Source organism: Lemur catta, chromosome 4, assembly GCF_020740605.2.
Source record: "Lemur catta isolate mLemCat1 chromosome 4, mLemCat1.pri, whole genome shotgun sequence".
Lineage (NCBI taxonomy): Eukaryota > Metazoa > Chordata > Mammalia > Primates > Lemuridae > Lemur > Lemur catta.
Window position 1 is genome coordinate 34,659,436 of NC_059131.1, and position 24,536 is coordinate 34,683,971.

The 24,536-nt window shown below is 47.9% G+C and overlaps 1 protein-coding gene across 1 annotated transcript in view; it reads left to right on the forward strand.

The window, feature by feature from the left end:
• Window positions 1-6: 6 nt before the first annotated feature.
• Window positions 7-24,536, forward strand: part of RHOQ (ras homolog family member Q) — a 41,095-nt gene continuing 16,565 nt past the window's right edge. Inside the window, exons 1-2 of the mRNA XM_045549535.1 lie at window positions 7-719; window positions 1,278-1,336. Of these exons, the coding sequence (XP_045405491.1) occupies window positions 578-719; window positions 1,278-1,336 (201 nt within the window). The 5' untranslated portion in view covers window positions 7-577. The remainder of the gene's footprint in view (window positions 720-1,277; window positions 1,337-24,536) is intronic.

Here is a 24,536-nt window from a genome sequence, read left to right on the forward strand (position 1 = left end):
CCTCGGCTCCTCCCTCTCGCCCCCTCCGCGCAGCCCTCCCGGGGAGTCGCGCTCCGGCGAGCGGGCAGGGCCGCGCGGCGGCGGCCGGCGGGCGCGGGGCGGGGGCGCGGGGCGGGCGGCCGCGCTCGGGGGAGGTGCCTGGGCCCGCCCTCCTCGGGGCCCAGCCGGGAGGGGGCCCGGCCGGCGCGGGGCGGGGAGAGCCGCCTGGCCCCTCCCCTCCGCTGCCCTCCCCAAAGTTGCCGTCTCCCCCGGGGCCGGACGGTCTTATGATCCGGCGGATCCTCCTGGGGAGGCCGGGCCGGGGAGAGGGCGCGGGCGCCGAGCGGCGGGGGCACCGGGCGGGCGCGGCGACCGGGGCCGGGGCGGGGATCGGGGCAGCGACAGAGGCGGCGGCAGCGCCCCGGGCCCGCCGCCCCCTCCCCTCCGGCGAGGGGAGCCGCTGCATGGGGCCGGGGGGACGGCCCTGCTGCGCGGAGCGGCGGCAACGGCGGCGGACCCCCCAGGCGGGCTGGGGCTGAGTCCGGGGCCGGGGCAGGGGCTCCGGGGGGACCATGCCCGGAGGCCGGCCGGCCGCAGCATGGCTCACGGGCCCGGCGCGCTGATGCTCAAGTGCGTGGTGGTCGGCGACGGGGCGGTGGGCAAGACGTGCCTACTGATGAGCTATGCCAACGACGCCTTCCCGGAGGAGTACGTGCCCACCGTCTTCGACCACTACGCAGGTAAGCCTTGGAACTGCTGACTAAGGGGCCGCTCCCCGGGCTGGGAACTTTGGAGCAACTTTGGCGGAGCCCCCTCGTTGCCTCCCCTGAGCACGCTCCCCACCCTTCCCCCGCCGCGCCCTCTGCCAGCCGGCCGGCCCCACCCCCGCGGCTTGGCTGCCGGCACCCTTTCGCCTGCGGATCCACCCCCTCCTCCGACACCCCCCCCCCGCCCCTGCTCCCCGCACTCCCCAACCTCCCGGGCGCCCTGGGCCGACCTCCGTGACCTTCCCACGAACGCCTCCCCAATTGCCCCAAGCCCCTGGGGGTAGCATTTGGAGAGCCCGGGCAAGACGTGGCTATGGGACCTGGGGTGGACAGCTGGGGGCCACATCACACCCCGGCCCCATGCCACTTCGCAGTGAGCTGGGCGCAAGGGAAAAATGGGTGACATTTCCCGGAGAGCGCCCACATGCCTCCAGCTGGGTTGGGAGAGGAGGGTCCAGGTGGGGAGTGAAATTGCCCCAGAGCCCAGGTCATTGTGAGCTTCTCTCCCCGCCCCCACTTCTGTCCTTGCAGTCAGCGTCACCGTGGGGGGCAAGCAGTACCTCCTGGGACTCTATGACACGGCCGGACAGGTGAGTGTCTTGGCCTCTGGCTAGCACCCCCCTCCCTTTCCCCCATTCTGTGTGGCTGCGAAGGGCCTTAGGAAACTGAGGTGTCTAGGCGGGAGGGTGTGTCTGTAAGGGGCTCCCTCTGGATTAGGTCTTTATTTCTTTTATCAAGTCAGTGAATTAGGAAGACGAACAAAACCAACCAACCCAGATCAGCCCACCTATGCGAACCCCTGGGCTGGGAAAGTTTTTGCCTGTGTGGGTCGTTCTGTGTGGTGCGCCTGGTGTGTGGGTCCCAACTCCTGTTGCAAAGTGGCAGCAACCAATCATGAAGCGCCCTTATTTTTAGTTGCAGATGACCAGGTCTCCCCCTCACAGCCTCTGTCTGGTCCCTCATTGGTGAGTGGTCTGCCTGCCCGAGGAGCCTGATTGGTGGGAAATGGCATCATCTAATATGATGGGAAGGCATTTGGTCCTGGTTATGTTTATTACAACATCATTGCACTCTGGGACTCCAGTCCCTGAAAACGTAATTTGTGGTGTTACCAGAGGACCACAGGGAAAAAAGAAAAGAAACAACAGCCATGCAGCCACTCCCTGGGGTGGGTGTGGGGGAAGAAGGGTGAGGAGTTCAGTGTGAATCATGGAGGAAGAGGTTTTTCCCCCCCCTCAGGAAGGCCAGGTGACTTAATTGGGGTTTTCTTTGGGAGAGATTATTCTGCAGAAAGAAAATGCACACTTCTCCCTGCGGCCTCTTGCCAGTGTTTGCAAATCAGAGGTGACCAGGCTGTGCTCCTAAAGGATTAGGTCTTCTCTTTGTCTTACTGTCTCAGTTTCAACCTCTTCCCAGACCCACGTTTGCTCTGGGCCTAAGACGATTGTGTGTGGTGAAGTTTTGTAGAATACTGAGCTATGATTAGATTTGAGGACTCAGGCAGAAGTTTCCACATGTCATGCAGACTCCAGTCCTGAAGGACCCAAAGGCTCATAGAGAGTGTCTTTGGGAAAAGTCCAGTAGTAGAGTTTCCTTATCTGTGAAATGGGCTGGGTGTGGTGGCTCACACCTGTAATCCTAGCAGTTTGGGAGGCCAAGGCAGGAGGATTGCTTGAGTTCGAGACCAGCCTGAGCAAGCGTGAGATCTTGTCTCTACAATAATTAAAAAATTAGCTGGGTGTGGTAGCACGTACCTGTAGTCCCAGCTACTCGGGAGGCTGAGGCAGGCAGATCACTTGAGTCCAGGATTTTGAGGTTGCTGTCAGCTAGGCTGCCACTGCACTCTAGCCTGGGCAACAGAGTGAGACCCTGTCTCGAAAACAAAACAAAACAAACAAAACACCATCTTCCTGGGCATATATTGTATGCCAAATGCTTAACACTGAGCCTGGCACACACCAGGTGCTATTCTTTAGAGCCTGTCTACATCTGGATTTCCAAATTGTGGTAGTAGGTTAGAGTCTGGGTTAGATTCTGAAAAATGTCTTGTGGGGGAGGTGCCTTGATGGTGGTCTCTGGTTTCTAAACTATGAAGTTAGAGGAACATCTGAGGGTAGAGAACTGCTGGCACTTCAAGGTGCCTGAGGCCACCCGCTTTCACAAAACCGACCTAGGTCAGTACAGTCAGTTCTCAGCTTTCTTGAGCCCCTTTCGGTTAACCTGTCCTGTACCTGTTATTCCTTCTGCCTTCATCAGAGGGTGTGGAGAGCAAGAGGCAGAACTCGCTCAAATAAGACCAGCTTTTAAGTAGTACAGTTGATAAACAAGGGGTTGTCATTAGTGGTTGAAAGGAGGGAGGTTTTTTAAAATTGCCTCTAATTTTAACTTCTCTCACTACCTCCCCTTCCCTTATCTCCTTTACTTGTCACCGTGATCATTTTTGACCACACTTCCTATGCAACGAGGTGTGTATAAGTCAGAGCTGTTCTGAACACATTCAAACCCTACTAATATTTACTGAGTTCCTTCTACATATCAGGCATGGCGGTGGGGGGGGGGCAGCCACAGGCAGATATTACCTTGCTTGCTCCACAAAACAAGCCTGTGAGATAAGTGGTACTCCATTTTTGCAGGTGAGGAAACAGGCTCAGAGAAGCTAGGTTATTTGCCTGAGGTCACACAGCTACTTGGGGGTGTTGCTGGGATTAGGATGAGAGTCTGAATCTGCTCTAGTTAGAGGTGGTTATACACACAGGAAGCCATGGGAGTGCTGAGCTGCCACCATGTTGATTGGATGGTTTGTGTGCCCACAGGTGTACCTGGAATCTTCATAGCCATTCTCTGTATGGCTCCTCTACAGAGGACAGAACTTAGATCCAAAGAGTCACCCGAAGTTGAACCCACTCACAAAATGCTTTCCATATATCATCATAATTACTCTTTCTGGTGGAGGATCATGAGATAAATACCAAGCAGGATCAACATATTAGTAAGGCTCAAATACTACTGCTTTTCCCAATGGTGGGACACCTATTCTGTTGGCCAAGATGTGTTTTAGGGCCCCTTGGTGTTTCTCCTAGTGTCTAAGACTTTTGTTTTTGGATCACAGGTAGTGATATTTTTTTATTTTCTCTCTCTCTCTCTGTTTTAGAGACAGGGTCTTGCTCTTTCACCCAGGCTGGAGTGCAGTGGCACCATCATAGCTCGCTGCAGCTTCCAACTCCTGGGCTCAAGTGATCCTCCTGCCTCAGCCTCTTGAGTAGCTGGTACTATAGGCACATACCACTATGCCTAGCTAATTTTTTTATTTCTTGTAGAGACGGGTCTCATATGTTACCAGTCTGGTCTCAAACTCCTGGCCTCAAGTGATCCTCCTGCTTTGGCCTCCTAAAGTGCTGGGATTACAGGCGTGAGCACCATGCCTAACCAGAGTCAGTAATATTTCATCTTTCAGCATTTGAGGGTTTATTACTAATGAGAACAAATGACAAGTGCCGGTCATATACCTAGTACTATGTTAAGCACCTGGGGAATCCAAAAGAATAAATTTGAGGTAGAGATCTACCATGGCTGATGCCATGTTGCCGGCATAGGTAGAAGTGTCTGGCTCGGATGGCTGTTCACGTGTGTTATATAGGAGATTCCTGTGTTGTACTTGGTCTTTAAGACCCCATGCCTCTATGAATACATATCAGATTCATCTTACAGTAATAATAATGCTAAATGGATACATATACACACATGTACATATGTATAGAAATTCTTAAGCCTGATGGGGGGCAGAGGAAAGCCCACGGGGTTTGGAACCAAACAGGCTTGTGCTCAGATCTCCACCTTGTACTAATCATGTGATTCTAGCTCAATTATCTACCTTCTTTGAGATCTAGTAAAAATGTGAATAATTAGAATCTACACTGCAGGGTTGCAGCCTGGCTTAAATTCTTTAACATATGTAAAAGCAGCTGACACTTCTTCATGCCTAGTAGGTCTGTAATAAATATCACAAGAAATTATTGTACTCCACTATGGGTGGTTTTATGGGGGGGAGTCAGAGGTGGCAGAAGACAGTGTATTATGCCTGGTGTCGATAGAAAGTCCACTAGCATGCTAGATCCAAGGACCTTTTCAACAGAGGTATGGAGCCAGCCTTGCACTTCATAATTCTGCCAGTCCCCATCGTTGAACCAATGGGCCCAAGCTGAATGCTGTCTGCCATCAATACCCTGTTGTGTCAGATGGATTTCTGTCTTTTTTTTTTTTTCCTGAAACACAGTCTTGCTCTGTTGCTCAGGCTAGAGTGTTGTGGCATCAGCCTAGCTCACAGAAACCTCAAACTCCTGGGTTCAAGTGATCCTCCTGCCTCAGCCTCCCAAGTAGCTGGGACTACAGGCATGTGCCACCATGCCTGGCTGATTTTTTCTGTTTTTAGTAGAGATGGGGGTCTTGCTCTTGCTCAGGCTGGTCTCAAACTCCTGAGCTCAAACGATCCTCCCGCCTCAGCCTCCCAGAATGCTAGGATTACAGGCGTGAGCCACTACACCTGGCTGGCTTTCTGTCTTAACTAGACCTTGCATCCCCACTGATGTAAGAGAAGTGGCTCAGAGTTCTGTGCAGAATTTGAGAAACATGCAGGGTATGTAGGATTCAGTTGGTTCTTGTTTCAGAGAGGTAAGACAGGTTGAGGAGGAAGCTTACAGCACTGGAAAGCAGTTGCCTTCTGTCCAGAATGTTTGCCCATGCACGTGGTACTCATTGTATTTGAATAACAGCAACGGTGCCTCCCTCAGGTTGGAACCTCTAGTCTGCTTGCTCACTCTTGGCCTCCTCTTTGCCCCCAGTCAAGTTCAAAGCCGCAGGCCTTATTTGCCCAATTTATATATTGGAATCTACCAGTCGCAGGATGATTGTTGTAGATGACCTTTGGCCTTCTAGAGCAGGCTGCTTTCCACTTGACCTCTGCTGCTACTAACAGAGAGAGAGAGAAAGAGAATGGGAGTGAGAGAGTGTTGGACATCAGTCCCCATCATGTGCTCTGCCTGGGGACATCCCTCAGCCCCAGCACACTCACTAGCACCAGCACTGCTGCCAAAGGGAAGCCCTGCCTCTGTTGGCCAGGCCCACGGGTGGTCCAGGAGCAGTGTGACATTTTGACTGCCAAGCATTTTGGAGTGGAAGTTGACAGCGGCGCCTTCCTCCTCACTGGGGGCCTCGTGTGTGTTGGTGGGGGAGGGTTGGCTTCCTGCCTGGGCCTGTGTAGAGCTTCTCCTTTCTAGCCTGGCTTTCAGGACCTCAGTGCAGGCTCCGCAGTAGCCCCGTGGTCTGCTCAGGGAGGGACGGGAGAGATGAGATTTTCCCTCCTGCCTCTGCACAGGGTGGAGTGAAGGGGAAGAGAGAAGAGTTCTTCAACTTGGGAGCTGCCTGGCAAGCCGCTCTCTAGCTGTGGGTTCCAGGCTGATCTCTTAATCCTTGGCAGGAAGGCAGAACTTGATACCTTGAGCAGGGAAGGACTGAAGCCCAGTTTGTCCAGGTCCCAGAATATCCACTCAGGAGGATATGTGTTGGGGGTGAGTTTGGGATCCCTAGAGTTCCAGATTTAGCCGCTGTCTCCATGTGTGGAAGTCCATGTGTATGCTTTGGGGTGTACTGTTGCTATGTCCATTAGCTTAAACATACAAGTTCAGGGATGCATCCATGACAGCTACAAATATCCTTTACTCTGGTGTCCCCTGGGGTTGCTGTTTCAATGACAAGTGACATTTGTTTCACACTTGACATAACCCAGCAGCTGTGACTGCCCTGCAAGCTGTCTGGGTGCCCGGGGAGGCACTTCCCCTACAGAAGGGAATCTCCACCTGAGGCGGCGTCAGCATGCCCTGCCGTGGCACGCCTGCTGCATTTCACAGGGCAGCACCCAAGGGTCCAGTGTAACAGGAAAGGGGAAGGATAAAGGGTGAGGGTATTGCCACTCACATTCAGCCAGGGCATCCTTGCGACACCCTTCCGGGTGAGCTTTTCCCAGATGAGGAAATTGGGAGTGAGTAGGCTTACGGGAACCAGACATGTGACTAGGAAAAAGATTTTCCTACTTTAGAGAGGGAACATCAGTAAGTTTGGGACAGGGGTCCCCAACCTATGGTGAGTCATATAATTATTTCATTATATATATTACACTGTAATAATAATAGAAATGAAGGGTACAATAAATGTAATGCGCTTGAATCATCCTGAAACCATTTCCCCCCTCCCTGGTCTGTGGAAAAATCATCTTCCACGAAAACGGTCCTTGGTGCCAAAAAGGTTGGGGACCGCTGGCTTGGGAAATGCCCTCTGGCTACACCAGGCTCCAGGTCCTTGTGGCCCCATGCTCTCCCTGAGGAGCCCGGTGAGCCGAGTCTGGGAGGAGCCACGGGGTTCCTTCCAGACATCAGCTGCAACAGGTGAGGTTCTGGCGCTAAGCATCCTGGTTTCCCTTAGTAACCCACTGTAGATTTGTCATCTGTGCATTTTGCTAACCTTTTTAGAAGCTATTTATATCTGCAGCCTGCGCCGCGTCACACGGGAATGCTGGTTTCCTCCTCTGTGTTGGGAAGGTGCGCTGCCTTTGTTGACTCCAGAGTGTTTGTGGTCACCGAATGCCCTGTGTTCCCCTGCTCTGGACTCTAATGCGGGTTAGGGTTATGCCAGCTCAGACTGGGCCAGCAGGCAGGGACTTTGGGGAGGGCAGTCCCTGCGGCTCTCACTGGTCTCTGTTTGTACCTCACCCCTCCTGGCCCCTGATGCGTTTAAGGCTTCTCCATTTCTGCCACGATTCTCCTGAGGTTTGGTGACATTTCCACTCTTTGAACCAAAGCTTCCCCACAGGTGGATGAGGCACGACTGTCACAGGTGTGCCGAGATGCCATCCTCTGAGCTCTGGGAGCCTGGGGGAGTAGCCAGCCTCAAGGGGGCCAGGCATATGTTGTCATTTGCTGTAGGTGCCCCGGGATGAAGAAGGTGGGAAGCGCTGCTTTAAACCCCTTGGGTCAGAGGCCTTCTGGAGAATTGGGCTTCTGTGGTTTTGTTGTGGAATTTGGGGTTTCCAGAGATGAGATCTAATGGTATTAAAACAAAACAGACACAGCAGCTCTCCATGGGGGTGTCGGTTTCCAGCCCGGGCCCACGTGTTGGCAGCAGTGGGTACTACCAAGAGGCCTCACACACAGAGTAGCGACACTGCAAGGGGGAGGAAGTGGAAGCAGTTACAGAGAAACAAAACAGAAGCCCACACCTGCCTTTTGGCTTTTAACAATTAATATTCGTGACCCTCAGCTGAATTTCCTCTCACCCTGAGCGGCCCTAATTTGGCGTGCTTGGGGCAGAGAGCCGTGTTCTTTGCCCTCAGCAGTTTGCTGTTCCTCTTTTAGTTCCTGGCCACAGCTGCATTGCGTGCAGGGAGGCCGGGCTGTCCAAGCTCTCAGGGGTCTCCCTGCTCCCCGGGTAGTGCCTTGCGCACACTACCAGTACCTCCCGGGCCAGTTCTTACTCTGTAAGAATGAGGGTTGTCTGTCTTTCTTTACCGCGTTTCCGGTGCCCAGCCCAGTGCCTGGTGCATGGTAGGCATGCAACAAGTATGTCTACAAATGAATTGATTCTTACTTGGCTGTCAGCTCATTTCTGCTAAAAGGTTAACCAAAGGCTAAGGTGATAGCTGCTAAATGATAGCTTCTGGCATAACCCCTTTCCCAGAAAAGCTTTGTTAATACAGTGAAAGTTTCCAAGGTTCAGAGGAGTAACAGGCATGCTGGTATGGGTCAGATCACCAATTTTGTCCTTGTACAAGGCCAGGGGGATTAGCGGTCACCAGTGGGCCTGTCCCCCAACACTGTCTCTCAGGCTCAGGCCTTTGCATCTTTCCTGAGACCTCTTGCTCCCAGATCTGAGGAAGGGGCAGTTTGGCAATGGAAAGAGTGTGGGTTTTGGATTCTCCAGATGAACTTTGAACCCTAGCTCTGCCTCTTTGTAGCTGTGAGACTACCAGACAGCCGGCTCACCCCTGTGAGTCCCTCTTACTTCTGTGTAAAATGGGGAGATATTTCTACATTGAAGGATAGCCGTTAGGACTAGAGGTTATGTATCTGGTTGCTCTGTATGGCCTGGTGCTCAATCAGTGGCAGCCGGGAGTGGGGACGCAGGCCAGCTCTGGAGGGCTCCACACTGACTCCATTTAGCTGGTGTTGGTTCGGTGCCTGCTCTGGGTTCAGACCTTCTGTGGGAGAAGAAAGGGAGACCAGACCACAGAAAGGTCCACTACGCACCTGGGAAGTTCATCGTGTGAAATTGAGTGCTGCAGGGTTCCTAAGAGGAAGAGGTGGCAAGGAGGAGCTTTTCGGAAGATCTGGGTTTGTAGGAAGAGATGGGAGGCAGTAGGCTCCAACCCCAGCTCTGCCACTTCCCAGCAAGGGGGCTTGACCTCCTAAAACCTCCTTTCCTTATCTGTAAGATGGAGATAATGATAGTACCTTCTTGTAGGGTTGTTAGATCAAATCAGAACTTCCCAGCTCCCAGATAAGGGATTTCCTTAGTCCTCGGGGCAGCTGGGTGGGGCCTGGGATAACACAGGGCTCAGGTTGTCCCTTCTAGCTTGAGCAGTTCCACCTCCTTCACTTACCCATGGCTCCCCCGCCCCCACCATCACATTTTCTCTGCACGCCATCAAATGAGGGTTTGGGAAGTGCGGGACTAAATGAGGTCATGCAGGCAGAGGGGTGCGGAGAGCTCATATTATGGGTGGGGAGGGCAGGCACGGGGGGGGGGGGGGGTGGCCCAAATGTGTCTTTTTATGGCCCCCAGAGCCCTGCTATCAGTGTCAACATGTGCAGTAGGGTTGCTAACTAAATTATGGAGTTTTTTACCCAGTGACTGACAACTTAGTAATTACAGAGATATTAATCTGGTGCCCTGTTGCTTGTTGATTTTAATAGAAAGAAAAGAAAGTGGGGGAAGGGGCCTTTACTGCTGTCACTGTTTCTTTTCAAGTTGAGGAATAGTGAACCAGCCACCTCTCCAGACTCCCAGACTTGCCAGCTCTCCCTGGGCTCAGGGTAGACTTTGGGGCTTAAGAGTGACACACTCATCATCAAATGGCATTTTTGCAGAGTGCACAGCATGTTACATCTGGTACCTCCCCCTGAGGCCTCTCAGCTGCTCTGTGAGTAAAGGAAGTTGGTGGTGTTTGCCTCATTTTGTAGGTTCGGGCAGGTTAAATGACTTGCTCCAGGCCACACGGTTGGCATAAGGCAAAGCCAAGATTACTAGGCAAGCCGTCTGACTCTAAGTCCTGGTTCTTGATGTTAAATTACTCTTGCTAGTCAGTTTGACCCTGTTAAATGCCTCCTTTACTTTGCATATATTCTATTGTTGAATATTTCATGTAAAAAGTACATTCTAAGCATATTGCTTTTCTAGATAGAAGAGTTGGTGGAGCAGTGTCTATAGATGGAACATGTAAGGGCTGCTGCTAAATGGCTCCTGTAAAGACTTTTGCCCTCACTGTGAAGTTGAGGATGTTTTGTCCATTTGTCCATAAATCACCATGAATGCCTGGGGTGGTGCTGGTGGCCATGTTGCTGATGAATTTATGGAAGAAGCTCATGCCATTTGCCTAATACTCTGGCCTCTTCTCAGAAGGAGGGATGGGGAAATGTCCCATGCTGAGGAATAAGCAGACTTTCCTCAAGCCAGGGAGGCAGTGTCGCCTCCCTGCCCCTTCGGGCTCTGTCTGCCCTGTTCTGCCCGCCAGCCTGGACTTGACATCAGCTGGCTGTTTGGGGCACTGCTGGGCAGGGCAGCTTCAGCTTGTGAATGTCAGGTGTCTTTTCTGTCCCACAGGGGCGACCCCAGACTTTCTTTTCTCCTCTTAAGAGTTTTTTTATTTAGGGGAAAACTAACTCTTCAAATCTGTTTGTCCCTCTTTCATCTGAATACTCCCCGAACATACCCAAAAACCTCTCTGCCTTGTTCAGTTTCCCAGGTCATCCCATTGCCACCACCCTTGCAGGGGCTTCCACGTCCTCCTGGGCTGCTTCCCGTGGTGACTGTCAAGACTCAATGAGAACATTCATCCAGCCAGCAAGCAAACACTCCCTGAGCACCGGATCTGAGCCAGGCCTGTGCCAGGGCAGGGGTTACGAGATAGGTCAGGCACAGGCCTTGCCCGAGGCGCCCACAGTGCAGTGGAGGGTTGGTCCACCGTGATTGGTGGGAGGGGAGCCAGGGCCTGTTTGCCAGGAACACAGAGGAGGCCAGGTTTGACCTTCCAAGGAGATGAAGTGCTAATAAGAGCTAAATTGAGCAAGGGCTTCTCCAGGTTCTTTTTAGGTGGTGAAAGTGCTCAGATTGGATTCTTACATATACTTGATGCTCAACAAGGGTTTGAATAATGGCATTGGTTCTCAAAGTGTGGTCTTTAAACCAACATGCATCTCCTGGGAACTTGGCAGAAATCCAAGTTCTTAGGCTCTACCCTAGATCCCGTGAATCTGAAACTAAGAAAGCTCTGTTAAAAAAGCCCTTCAGGTGATTCAGATGCAGGCTAAAATGTCAGAGCCACTGAGTTACTGACTCCTTGTGTCCTTATGTACCTTCTCTTACTTAGCAAGCCACCTTCACCCCCACGCCCCACCACACTCACGCACCCCTACCTCACACACTGTCCCTAGAGTACAGGGAACATGATTGATTCATTTTTAACACCCCGGCCCACCAAACACACCCCCATACACCCTCATTCCTCGTTCTTCACACATGGCTGGGACTCTCCATAGTTGTTGCAATGAATTGAATCATTCAGCCACTGGCGCTGCCCACCCAACTCGCCTGGTGGAGCTGGGCCAAGGCCCTGTTGGGAGAAAGTGGAAGCAGAACTTCGTAAGGCACCCTTGGCTCTGGTAGAGTGCTGTCCGGTCTAGGCTGTGCACACAGTAGGCTCCTCGGATGTTCCTTGGTGGGGCCTAAGTGCCAAGCCAAAGCCATTTCTTCTCTCTCATATTACGCAGCCAGACAGAGAGGAGACCTGGACTGGGGTCTGTTCACCATGGCTGAGGCCAGCACTGCAGGTGTGATGTACCTTGACCCTGAGAAGGGTGGCAGCTTGGTTGGTGCTAAATTAGTTCCAAAGCCTCAGATAGGGATGACACCCTTTTCGTAGAACACTCCCCAGGGAGGTCACGAGGCGTGGTTGGAGGGAGAGGAAGGGCTGTGTCACTCAAATAGCCATCTCAGGGCAGTAATTACTCCTTCTCTGGCTGACCTCAGCTTTCTGGGCCAGCCTCTTCCTCTTCCTCCCCCTCCTCCCCCATTATACTTTTTCTTTTGTTCCAAACTTATTGCTGTCTAGAAAAACCATCCTTTTTTTTTTTTTAAATGGCATCATAGTTGGGATTATAAATGAGTTGGCTCAAAGTATGCCCCCTCTAAGAGCTATCACTGAGAGAGAGAACATTTAATTCTGACCATCCAGTTCAATTAAAATTCCATTTACTCCAGCTTAATTTGCAAAGGGCTGTCTTCCCCCATGAGCTGATTCAGAGTTCAGCTTATTGCCCAAAGTGTTTCCAGTGGCCTCCTTGGCCCTGGAGGGACAGGAAAGGGACTCTGGGGCTTTTTCCAGTAGGCGGGAGCTTCTCTCCCTCCAGGGGGCAGAAAGTGAGAAGTCCTTCTGAGGCTGAGGCACCCTGGGAGGCTGAGTCCCTCCTTTAGGCTGCAACCCAGCTTTTGGTTTTATTCATGTGTAAATCTTCACTCCCCTTGCCGGTTGTAAGCCTAGCTCCCTTCAGTAGGGACTGCATGTGGCACATGGCACTTGGTACAAAGATTGGGGGCTCCGGTAGGAACTAGGCGTGTGTTAGATTTAGGGGTGTCTATTGGCAGGATTATTATGGAAAGAACCTTTCCCATGTCTCTCCATCACCTCCATGTTGCCTTTCCTATCAGCTCATTGGAAAGGGGATTCTGACTGGTCTACACATTATTGAGGGACTTTAAAATCAGGTTATAGGTGGTTGTTTTAAAGCATTGTCCATTTAAGTACAATGGGACTCATTTCTTAACTCATGGAGCTCATTAGCAGAAAGGGTGCCAGGTCTATTTGGATAAAATATTGGCTGTGGGTACGTTCTGTTCTTCAGCAAGGCTGGACCTGGAGGATCCTTCACTGTGCTTCCGTCAGGTGTGCGTCCAGAGTGACACAGGGAGGGGCTGACTGGCACAGCTCGGCCTTGACAGGGAGGGAGACCTCAGTGTCTCCTACCTCCCGTTGCCCCAACAGGACAGTATGGAAGGCTCAGGGTCTAAGCAAGCTGGTGTTGTGAAGAAAGTAATTACTCAGAGAAATTCCTGGTCAATCAAACTACTTGACATATAAGTTTCATTTTCTTTCCTTTTTTTTATTGGAATATAATTCACAGAACAATTTCATCACCCCCAAAAGAAACTCCACACCCACTAGCAGTCACTCCCCATTTCCCTCTCCCCCACCCCCTGGCAACCACTAATCACTCTACTTTCTATTTCTATGGATTTGCCTATTCTGGACATTTCATATAAATGGAACCATGGAATATTTGTCCTTTTCGGTCTGGCTTTTTTCACTTAGCATAGTGTTGTCAAGGTTCACCCATGTTGTAGAATGTATCAATATTTTATTGCTTTTTATGGCTGAATAATCTTTTCCATTTTATTCCTTTTTGTTAGTCTTGCTTGGCCACGCCCCCCCACCACCCCAACCATTTCCAAGGTCTCAGGCAGAAAGTGAAGTTCTGCTGGTCATGTGCTTCTAGCGCGGACTTCGTCCCCACCTCAGGTAGAGGTGGGGAGGTCTCCCCACTTCCATTCAATATTCTTATTCTCTCAGTGCCTCTGTTCATATTTTCTCCCACTTCTATCCACACCCTGATATTTTTGTTCATCAAATATATGAGTATCCATTAAACACAAGTGAGGCAAGGAACACAAAACTCCATCAGATAGGGTTCTCTCCCTGTAGGGGTTTAGAGTCCAATAGGAAGAGAGGATGTATACAGCTGGCCAAAATGCAAGTAGAAAATTGAACATGCATGAAAATGGTAAAGTATGAGGAGTGTCCTAAAGGTGCCCGACTGCCTGGCTACTTGGCTAGAGCCTGCCAGATTGGCAGGGTCTTGGTGGGGCCACCTAGACTCAGAAATGGTTTTGTTGGAGTGTTTCTGGATCATCAGGTCCATGGGTCTGATTTATGTTAACGCTAAAGAGATCAGAGTATAAATGAGGTTGCCAAAGAGTTAATCTTCCATGTGGCCCTGGTAGAAAAATGGACAAAAAAAAAAAAGAAACCAATAGTTCATAAAGGAAGGAAAGCAAATAGCTACTGGAAATACACTATGCAAAGGCATGTAAAACAAAAACTTTTTTTTTCACCGATCAAATTGGATAAGATGGGAAAAATTGATACCCAGGAGACAGGAAAGTGGACACTCCATGGGCTATTTTTGGGAATAAAAACTGACACAACTAGTTGGAGGTTAATTTGGCAAAGATCCTTGAATTTGCAGTGATCTGTTTCTATGAATTTATACCTGGAAAACATTCAGGGTTCACAGAGATTTACATAAAGCAATATTCTTCACAGTGTTATTTATAATACTGATAAATTATAAACACATTGATGCATAGTAAAATGGGATTTGTTAAATCATAGAACGATGCATATTAAAATAATAGCCATTAAAAACTGTGCTTTCAACAAATATTTAAGGAAATGTGAAAAGGTTAATGATGTGTTAAGTGTGAAAAAGCAGGAATCAAAACTATATGTATACAGCATGATTAAAACTTTGAAGAAAATGCATGGGTATATAACATGCAGAGGAAAAATGGAACAAAATAATCAAAATGTTAAAGGGGTTCGCTCTAGGTGGTGATACTGAATAATTTTAGAAATTTACTTCTTTATACTTTATTGTTTTTCCTAACTAAAAAAAGTCATTTTATTTTTTATTAATATCAGATTTATATGTCAGATGGTTTAAAGAGTCTGCAATTCTAGAAGGTCTTGTTATGAGGAAATAAAAGATCCCTATACACTTCCCCTGGAGAAAAGACATTTCCCACTTTCCTGAGATAACCACTTTCAGCTCTCAGCTGTTTATTTTAGTAACAGATACTCTCTGTTGACTTCACACCATGAATGACGAGGCCTTAGCTCTTTCAGACATACCTTCTACTTCCCATCCGCCCTTTCCCAGTAGCTATACTGTAATTTCAGTTTGACCAATGATCGACGTTTATATTTTTCTGACTGTGTTGTCACAGCTGAGCCACATGGTATACTATGATTATTTTTTCCTTCTTGTACAACAGCACTTTTTGTTTCTCTGGAGTTAATAATTATCTTCTTTCTTCCCTTGCTTAGTTTTCACTGCATGTCTTAACTATTTGACCCTAAACTTGCCCTCCATGCAATTAGGCTTATCAACTGACATTCTGTCTGTTTCTTTTGAGCCATTTCTCCTGAGCCTTTTAACCTGCTCCCACCTGGGCTGGTGCCTCTTGCCTGCCACACCGCTGTTGTCCTGGGACTTCCCTTCATCTTTGTTAGGATTCTCTTTGTTTTATCTGTTGTATGAGATCCTCGTTTTCAGGACTCACGTCTTCTTGATTTATATCCTCACTTTGGTGGAATGTATACTTTATTAGTTTCCTGAGAAAAAATTCATTGTAGGCAACTTCTTTGACACACAGTATGTTGGAAAATGTTTCCTTCATTTCCTTCATACCTGGTTGATAATTTCAAAATAGATTGGAAATATATATTTTTTTTCCTTCATAATTTTGAAGGCATTGTTCCATTGTCTTTCGGCTCCTGTTTACACTGTTGAGCAGTCCCATGCCCACCCTATCCTGGATCCATCGTCAGGAACCTGTTTTTCCTTTCTGGAAGCTTAGAATCTGCCATTTCATCCTCCTGTGATTTCACAACCACAGGCTTTGGGGTAGGATCTCGCTGGCTACTGTAGGCCTTTCAGTCTGGAAACTCATGTCTTTCAGTTCTGAGAAATTTTCTTGGTTTCTTTGATGTCTTCAGTTCGAGTCAGTCTCTTCTGTTACTCTGGAACTTCCAGTGTTTAGATTTTGGAGTTCCTGGAGTGGTCCTCCACTTTTCTTACATTTGCGCTCTCTCTGCCTTTTTTCTCCATATCGGAGAAATTTCCTCAAGTTTATGATCTCCCACTTTTCCTTTTTTGAAATGTAATTCTAGTCTGCATTTTTAAGAGCTCTTTCCTGTCCTCCCGATGTTCCTTTTTTGCCTTAGCATCTTCTAGGTTTTGTTTGTTGAAGGAATATCTTCTCCAGTTTCTCTGAGGATATTAATGATAGCCTTTTGAAGTTTTTGGCTCCCTGCATAGTCTCTCGTTTTGATCTTCGTCAAATGTCTATTCATATTTTCGAGACAGGCACCACGCATGTGAGACGCCGCATGTGGGTGGGGCTGGCCAACCCTGGTCTTCCCTGCAGGACTGGGTCTCTCAGCTTCAGCACAGTGGACATTTTGGGCTGGACTGTTTGTTGTGGGGGCTGTTTTTATGCATTGTAGGGTGTTTAGCAGCATCCTGGCCTCTTTCCACTAGATGCCAGTAGCACACCTCCTCCAGTTGTGACAACCAAAAATGACTCCAGACATTGCCAGATGTTCCCCCAGGGCAATGCCACCCCTTACTTGCCCCACCCCCAGTTGAGAACCGCTGTTGTAGGGTGATCTGTTGGGGCCTTTTTATTTGGGAACCTGTAACGTCAGTAGGTGACATTGGTCTTTCCTCTTTGGCTGGTCACAGTCCCCAGAAAAGTGTCTACTCTCCTGCCTGAGGGATTCATGCTGGGCGGCCAGTGTTCTGGGAGGCAGGTGGAAGACACGGGTGGGCCTGTGTCCTCCCACCCAGGGAGCCCTGTTCTACCCTTTCCAGAGAATAAATATCCTCTGCCTGTCACCAGGGTTGAGGCGAGAGTTTGCCATGATTGAGAAGGGGACCTGGGATCAAACTACTTCCTAAACAGACTTTCAGTCCATTGTCTTGTGTGTGGCTCCACCTTCCATCCCCTTCCGGAAGAACATGCTCCTCTGGTTCCCACACCTGCTGACCCCCAGGGTGTCCCCTCCTTGCTGGGCAGAATTTGGCTCCCTGGGTCGGCTAAGTCAGTTCCACCTGTTCTTTTGCTGTCTAGCTTCTAAAAATTTTTTGCTGTTGTCTCCTTTCCTGTTTGTTTTGTCTTTGTGGCTTTATGGTTTTATTATTTTTTTTAATCACTGTATGTGTTAGAGGATTTGGAGAGATCAAAGATAAGTGTGTGTATCCAGTTGGCTGGGAATTAACTTAAGTCTTCCTCTTTCTTGTATAGTTAGAAAACATAAACCTGAAGAGCAAAGTTTAGTCGTGGATATTCTTTTCAGGGTCTGTCTCAAGGTACCTGGGAAAATGAGTTCATAAGGAACTTGCTTGGCATTCAGGCTTTGGAGCAAAAGGAATTGGATGTCTGGTAGGAGATTTGTGTTTCCTCTGGGTCCTGGAACTGCATAGCTTTCTAGTGACCAGGATCTCTGTGTCCACCAGGGCCAGCATTTTACCGTTGGGCAGAGCTGGGTGGACACTAATATTATAATTATGCAATTTCTACTTTGCTAGACTCAGTGCAGAGTCTGTATAGACCAAGACTTTTCAGTTAACATATTTTTCAGACAAGCCAAAATGTACTTTATTAGATTACAGCTTTCTTTAGTTACATTCAGTCACCTTGATTAGATTTGGGTGTTTTCAAGCCTCAGTCATCTTAGGTGACTTAGAGTGGCCACAGCCAGGGGTGGGGAACCTGCGGCCTCAAGGCCATGTGGCCCTCCAGATCCCCAGCTGCAGCCCCTCGATCAGATCCAAACTTCACAGAACAAATCCCTTTATTAAAATGATTTGTTCTGTAAAATTTGGATTTAGTCAAAAGGCTGCCATAACTATTATGATTTGATTTTCATTAATTTAATTCTCAAGATGTAGCTTTATCGCAAATGACTGGGGTATCCTACTCTAGACAGTTAATATATATAAGGGCTGTCCGGAAAGTATCCAGCCATTGTTAATATAATGAGAATGGTTATGTGGCTGGATACTTTCTGGACAGCCTGGTATATGATAACTGTATCTTCAAGTGTTGATGACATTGGGGGGTGGGAAAGAGCACCTCCAGCTCTGGGGATGGTAGGTGAGTGTCTGGACAGTTTTCCTGGGTGAAGAGGTGGCATGTGTGTGTGGGCCTGGGGTAGGAAGGGGGCATGGGGAGAACAGGATCTTCCAGGCCAAGAGAAAGAGTCACACGGGAGAGGTTGGGGTGGGTGGGGAGAGTGTGGGAGCAGCCTGTGTTCACTTTGGTTACAGAGTAGGTGTTCATCAGGGAAGCCATAAATCTAAGAGCTTGATGCCTGGCACAGCCAGCCCTGGAGCACTGGGCTACAGAGTTTGGACTTCTAAAGGGTGCAGTGGGGAGCTGGCCAAGCCTTCTGGAGACTGGGGCCTTGATGGGGAGGTTAGCAGGGAACATCAGGTAATGTCTGTTTGTCCTCAAGGGTGGACATGTTCTCCGCACTCTGAATTCTTGTGGTACTTAGCAGCTAGGGCTCTTATCATTAATCTTGTGCCTACATTTAATCCTAACAGTGACCTTATGAGGAAGGTCACATGGTCTACCCGTCCCCCTGCCCTTATTTATTTATTTTTTAATGGGTGGGGAAATAAGCTCAGAGACAGGGAAATGACTTGTCCAAGGTTACACACATGGCCTGAGAGGCGACCCTGGACCTCAGCCCAGGCCCTGTGACTCCAGCTCTGCATTCTGTTCTTGTGACTTCCCCTGCTGCCGGTGTCTCACTAGATTGCTTAACTAAGCCAGTGGCTCTTTGACATGAGACATACATTGTTTGACTTTCCAGGTAGCATATGACACAATCTTGACCACGGACCAATCTGACAGGACTCACTCAGTGGGCAGCACGGGGTGACTCTAAAAGCTGTACAGTTTGACCAGGTCACAGGGTCCACACCTCTCCGTCTGGAAGCAGCCCACTCCCACCCCTACCAGCCCAGCTGTTCCACCACCATGTCACCCGGTGCCTGGGCTTAGCTGTGGCCCTCACGCCGTGGAGGGAGGGAGGGATGACAGCACCTGTCCCAGCACTGCCTCCAAGGGTTTTGTGAGAGTACACAAAAGAGAATGGACGTTTGAAGCACTGGAATGACAGTTTATCTGGTGCTTGTCTTATAAATTATGTTTTGCTGTTGTTGTTGCTGGTCTGTAGGTTTGCCTCTCTTTGATTTTGTTTCACTGGCTCCTGGTGTGCTTAGGTGAATGGCATGTGTCTCCCTAGCCAGGCTCTTTCGAGTGAAATCAGCTGTCAGATTGGCTTATCCTCCCGGAACGCAGAGGATGCTGGTGCAGACGTGTGTCCAGTCGGCCACTGAAACCTGCCCGCGGCTGTGCCACAGGGGCTGGGAGGCCTCCTCGGCCACAGCAAAGCCCCTGTGTGTCTTGGCTGGTTTCCCTTCCCAGGTCTCACTAACCAGCGTTTTTTTAAGGGACACATTTGAGGTATGTTGGTTTAGCTGTTTTTGAGGTACTTAAATAAAATTTCTAACTTCAGTCCTTGCCTGCCGTGTAAACACATGCACTTATTTAAACCAGCAAAACTTCTCTGGGTGTTTTTCTCAAAGCTGATTTTACCCTCAGTTCTCATTTTCTGCCTGTTTATGACTCTGCCCCGAATCTGCTGAAACCGAGTGGAGAGGGAACACGACCAGGCAGGTGAGCTTGTAAAGTAGCAGCCACCACGGCGCTCAGTGCCTCTCCTACCTTAGCTCATTTTACCTTCCCAGCAGCTTAAGAGGAGGATCTGTTAGTAGTCAGTTTTGCAGATAAAGGAAAGAGAGAAGATAAGTAACTTGCCTAAGGTCACATAGCTGGAAAGCCTAACTCAAAGATTCAGAAGGTTTGTGTCTGAGAACTCCAATAACTGCCTGGTTAAAACAGAGGGGGCAGGAGGGGGTCCTAAACTGGCTGTTAGGAGAACTGCATCCTGCTTGGCTTCTGCCCAACTGTCCCTGTGTCTTTAGACACGGAGTGAGCTTCTCGGAGCCCCGGTTTGCTCATCAGTGAAGTGGGAGCTGCCCTGTCTCGCAGGCTAACGGTGGAGGTCCGGTGGGTAGTCAGGGTCCCCGTGAAAGCGCGAGCAGGCACGCTTCTAGCGGCTGTGAGTTAAATAGGCTGCAGTAATGCGATGCGGCTGCTTGTTAAAGGCCTGGAAGAGCCCCGCAGGGAACCTTCTGTAGTGCCAAAAGGCCAGAGCTGGAGGGGAAAAGATGAAGAGAAGTGATACAGAACAGGGAGGGTAAGGCGAGGGTATCCAACCTGTGCAAGGAGAATAAGCCAGGCTCAGCGGTGGGGAGTGTGCAGTGGTGATTAATGCAGGTTGTGAGGAGTTGATGGGTTGGGCTCCAGGGACTTCCTACAGGGTAATTCTACTGCATGTAGCATCTCTCTGAATTTTCAGAAAAATCTGTGTGGGAGTGTGTGTGTACCTGCAAGGTCACACCTTTGCATACTTGTGAATCTGTGTATATATTTTTTAATTGAGGTGAAATTCACATAACATAAATTTAACCATTTAAAGTATACATTCCAGTGACATTTAGTACATTCACAGTATACAACCACCACCTTTTTCTATTTCCAAAACATTTTCATCACCCAAAGAGAAATTGTGTGTATTTTTTTAAAGGTCTGCTCTATGCAGGTGTGTCTGTGAGGTCATCCTGATTTTGCCTGCTGGGAAGCCTTCCTCATCCTCCCCTGGCAGCCTGCGCTGTGTGTGTTTGGCCAGCAGAGTGGGGCTCAGGTACTCAGCTTCCACGTGGGTTTGTCAGTCGTGGCTTGACTGAGGGTGGGGAACCTTTTCATGTTGGGGCGCCGCATTCATTTAGCTATAGTCAAATAAGGCTGCATTCAAGAAACTTCAATTAGATATACATAAAAATGTACATTGTTTTGTAAAAATCTATTAGGTACTTGATAATAATTTCAAAAAATGAAAACTATTTGTTAATTTTAAAGTTAACTAACCTTTTAACACATTGACTGCCATGCGAGTTGTATTTAACTCAGGCTAGCTTTAAGCCGGGGGCTTCGTGTAGCAAAACTCTGCAGCCGGTTTGTGAAAATCTTACTTGTTGATGTTCCTGTTGTTACAATTAATAAGATTTGATTTTAAAACCGTGGACTGCATTGCATATCACTCACACACAGAAAACAATAAAAAAAATAACAAATTAGAAAGGATCATTTTGTTTTAATAAAACACATGGCCGCAGGGAAAATTTTTTTTTTTCTAGTGTAGCAGTCAATGTGTTAATGACTTTGTTGTGTCTGCTTTTTGTTGGAAAGCATTTGAATATTTGGTTGCAGCGTGGAGGTCCACAGTTTCAGTTGATCTTCTAGGTGGGTATCAGTCATTTGTGGGGGCATCTTGGTTTGGGTTAGGTAGGGGAACGTAGATTCACAGCAATAAGTGGTTGAAAAGCAAGAAAGCATTTTTCAGGCATTTTGCCAAGCGTGTGGGTATTCTGTTGCATTTTTCATATTTCAAGTGGATCTTTCTTAGCGTCAAACAACGACTTTAAAATATCATCTACTGAGAGCTTAATCAATTCCATCTGTTGTTCTTTAGGTGCCTTGGTGATATCAACTAGGTGAGGCTGAAATGCTAATTTGAGTGTGATGTCATGATTCTCAAAGTCAGTGAACCTTTCATTGTATTTTCCAATTAATAGGTCTATAACAGCTGTGTATTCTTCAAGTGACTCACATATATCATTCTCCTCATCAATGACCTTTGCTAACTGGGGAAAATGTTCATACAAAATTTCCTTTTGAAAAATGTTTTGAAAAAGATAGCTTTTTTCGAAATGCTTGGGCTTTTTGGCCACATATTGTACATAGGCTTAGTTTTACCTTGCAAAGAAATACTCAAGTCATTTTGATTTGACATGATATCACACAGAAATGCTGCATTCCTATAGAAAGCTTCTTTCAATAATTCACGTTGCTGATTCTGGTCTTCATAAAATTTAACTATCTGTTCTCAAAGAGATAAAAGATTTTGGCTAACACCTGTCCTTGCAATAGCCAATGCACTTTAGAATGACACAGCAAATCCCCATTGAATACCTCATCATTCAACTCTAGCATGTTAGGAAACTGACAATGCGGTGCTGCATTTGCATGAATATAGTTAACAATACTGGCCAGGTGCGGTGGCTCACCTGTAATCCTAGCACTCTGGGAGGCCGAGGCTGGTGGATGGTTTGGGCTCAGGAGTTCCAGAGCAGCCTGAGCAAGAGCGAGACCCTGTCTCTACTAAAAATAGAAAGGAATTAGCTGGACAACTAAAAATATATAAAAAAAAAATTAGCCAGGCATGGTGGCGCATGCCTGTAGTCCCAGCTACTCAGGAGGCTGAGGCAGAAGGATTGCTTGAGCCCAAGAGTTTGAGGTTGCTGTGAGCTAGGCTGACAGCCACAGCACTCTAGCCCAGGCAACAAAGTAAGACTATGTCTAAAAAAAAAAAAAACAACCAATACTTATAACTTGTTGCAAGTGTCACTTAAATAGTAGCTTTAGCACAGAGATGCCCATGCAAGATACAATGAAAAGAAATGAGAGCATCTGGATCTGTTAATACTTTTTTAAAATCTGCAGTAAACCCTTCATGTTTTCTTGTCATGGAAGGTACACTGTCAGTATATGTATTCACTAAATTTACCAAATTCAGTCCAACTTCACGACATTTATCTTGAAAGTTGTTGAAGATATCTATTCCCCCTGTTCTACTCACAAGAGTGCCCAAAGCCAGTGACTCTTGGTAGCAAAGAAAATCTTCTTTTATGACCCTAATGAAGTATAAAACCTGCACCAAGTCTGTAGTATCATTGATTCATCCAAAACAATTGAATAATGTATATTTTCCTTTTGAAGTATTGAATGCAATTGTTCTGTTAAGTTGAAGTCTAATTCATACTGCAGCTCAGTTATGGCTCTCCTCGAAAGAGGCAGTTGTTTGTACTTTGAAACATTATTGGGGTCTAAGCATCCTGTAACTTTGACAATGCATTCTTTCACAGTTTCTACATCACTAAATGGCTTCTCTTTTTTCCCAAGTATATAAGCTATTATACTTTATAAGTTGCTTCAGTGGCCTTACTTCCAGGTCTTTTTGCTGCTTGAAAGAATTGTCTTTGCTTTTGCTTTTCATCTTTTAATTTTTGCAATACAACCTTTCACTCCTCTCCCTCCAATTTAAAATATTTGTGGTCTGTATAGTGTTATAATGCTGATGAGCATTGAATTTCTTTAATGTTGATATTGCAGTATCACAAAGCAAGCAAATCATCTTATCTTTAGCAGAAACAAGAAAATATCGCAATTTCCAATCCTCATTAAAAAATTTGTTTTCTTCCTTCAGTGTTCTCTTGGTCTTTTTTGACATGATGGGCTATTAAGCAGACAGAATTAAAAAATACTGTTGAGGCCAGGTGCGGTGGGCTCATGCCTGTAATCCTAGCACTCTGGGAGGCCAAGGTGGGAGTATCCCTTGAGGTCAGGAATTTGAGACCAGCCCAAGCAAGAGCAAGACCCCATCTCTACTAAAAATAGAAAAAATTAACCAGGTGCGATGGCACATGCCTGTAGTTTCAGCTACTCAGGAGGTTGAAGCAAGAGGATCTCTTGAGCCCAGGAGTTCGAGGTTGTAGTGAGCTATGATGGCACCACTGCACTCTAGCTGGGGTGACAGACCAGGATTCTGTTTCAAAAAAGAAAAAGAAGAAAAATACTGTCAAGCTGTGCAACTGTTCACAAATTCCACTTCAAACAGAAAACCAGTACACCTTGTTAAAAACTGATAACAGACTAGTATACTCCACTCCCATAAATTCTTGCCAACCAGCCTCATGCAATAGTGTGGCACTATTGCAGTCAGGTGGGGGAAGTTAGAACTAAATCATGAGCGTAGCAGCCGTCAGTTTAGCCCTTTTGGCTCACTAATGTTCTAATTGTGCCAGTCAATCTGGGAGTATTATTTCATTGCAACTTATTCTTTGGTATTTTAAATACATTCATTTAAAAAATAAAATAAAAATATAAAAGATGAACAAAAATGTATTAATAAAAATAGAAGGATTTGTTCTGTAAAATTTGGATTCAGTCAAAGGGTCGCACTTAAGGACCTAGAAGGCCACATGTGGCCTTAATTAAGGCCACAGGTTCCCCAAACCTGGCTTAACTCCTCCACACAGATTGGCTGCATCCTCCAGACATGGAGAAAGGCAGCATTTTGGCCTTAATCACAGTGTAGTAAGTGGGGTCTTCTCTTTGCTGCTTGCCGTCTACATGTATTAGAAGGACATGTGCACGTATGTCAGTGCAAGACTTCAGCCTCTGTAGCCCAAGTGTTGTAAAGGGTGAGAGGGCCACTCTGGTGGCAGTGTCAGGCCTTTTACTTCTATATGCCTCCTTCCCAATAGCCGGTCCCAGGGATAAGTGCAGGTCTGGGACTGAGCTGTTGCATGTATGTACACTAGTGGTGAGACAGAGACCATGGCACTGGCCCAGGTAGCTGCAGAGACGGGGCCAGTGAGCGTTAAGGTCTTATATACTGGGGGGAGTGTTGGGGAGAGGAGTAGCAGTGGC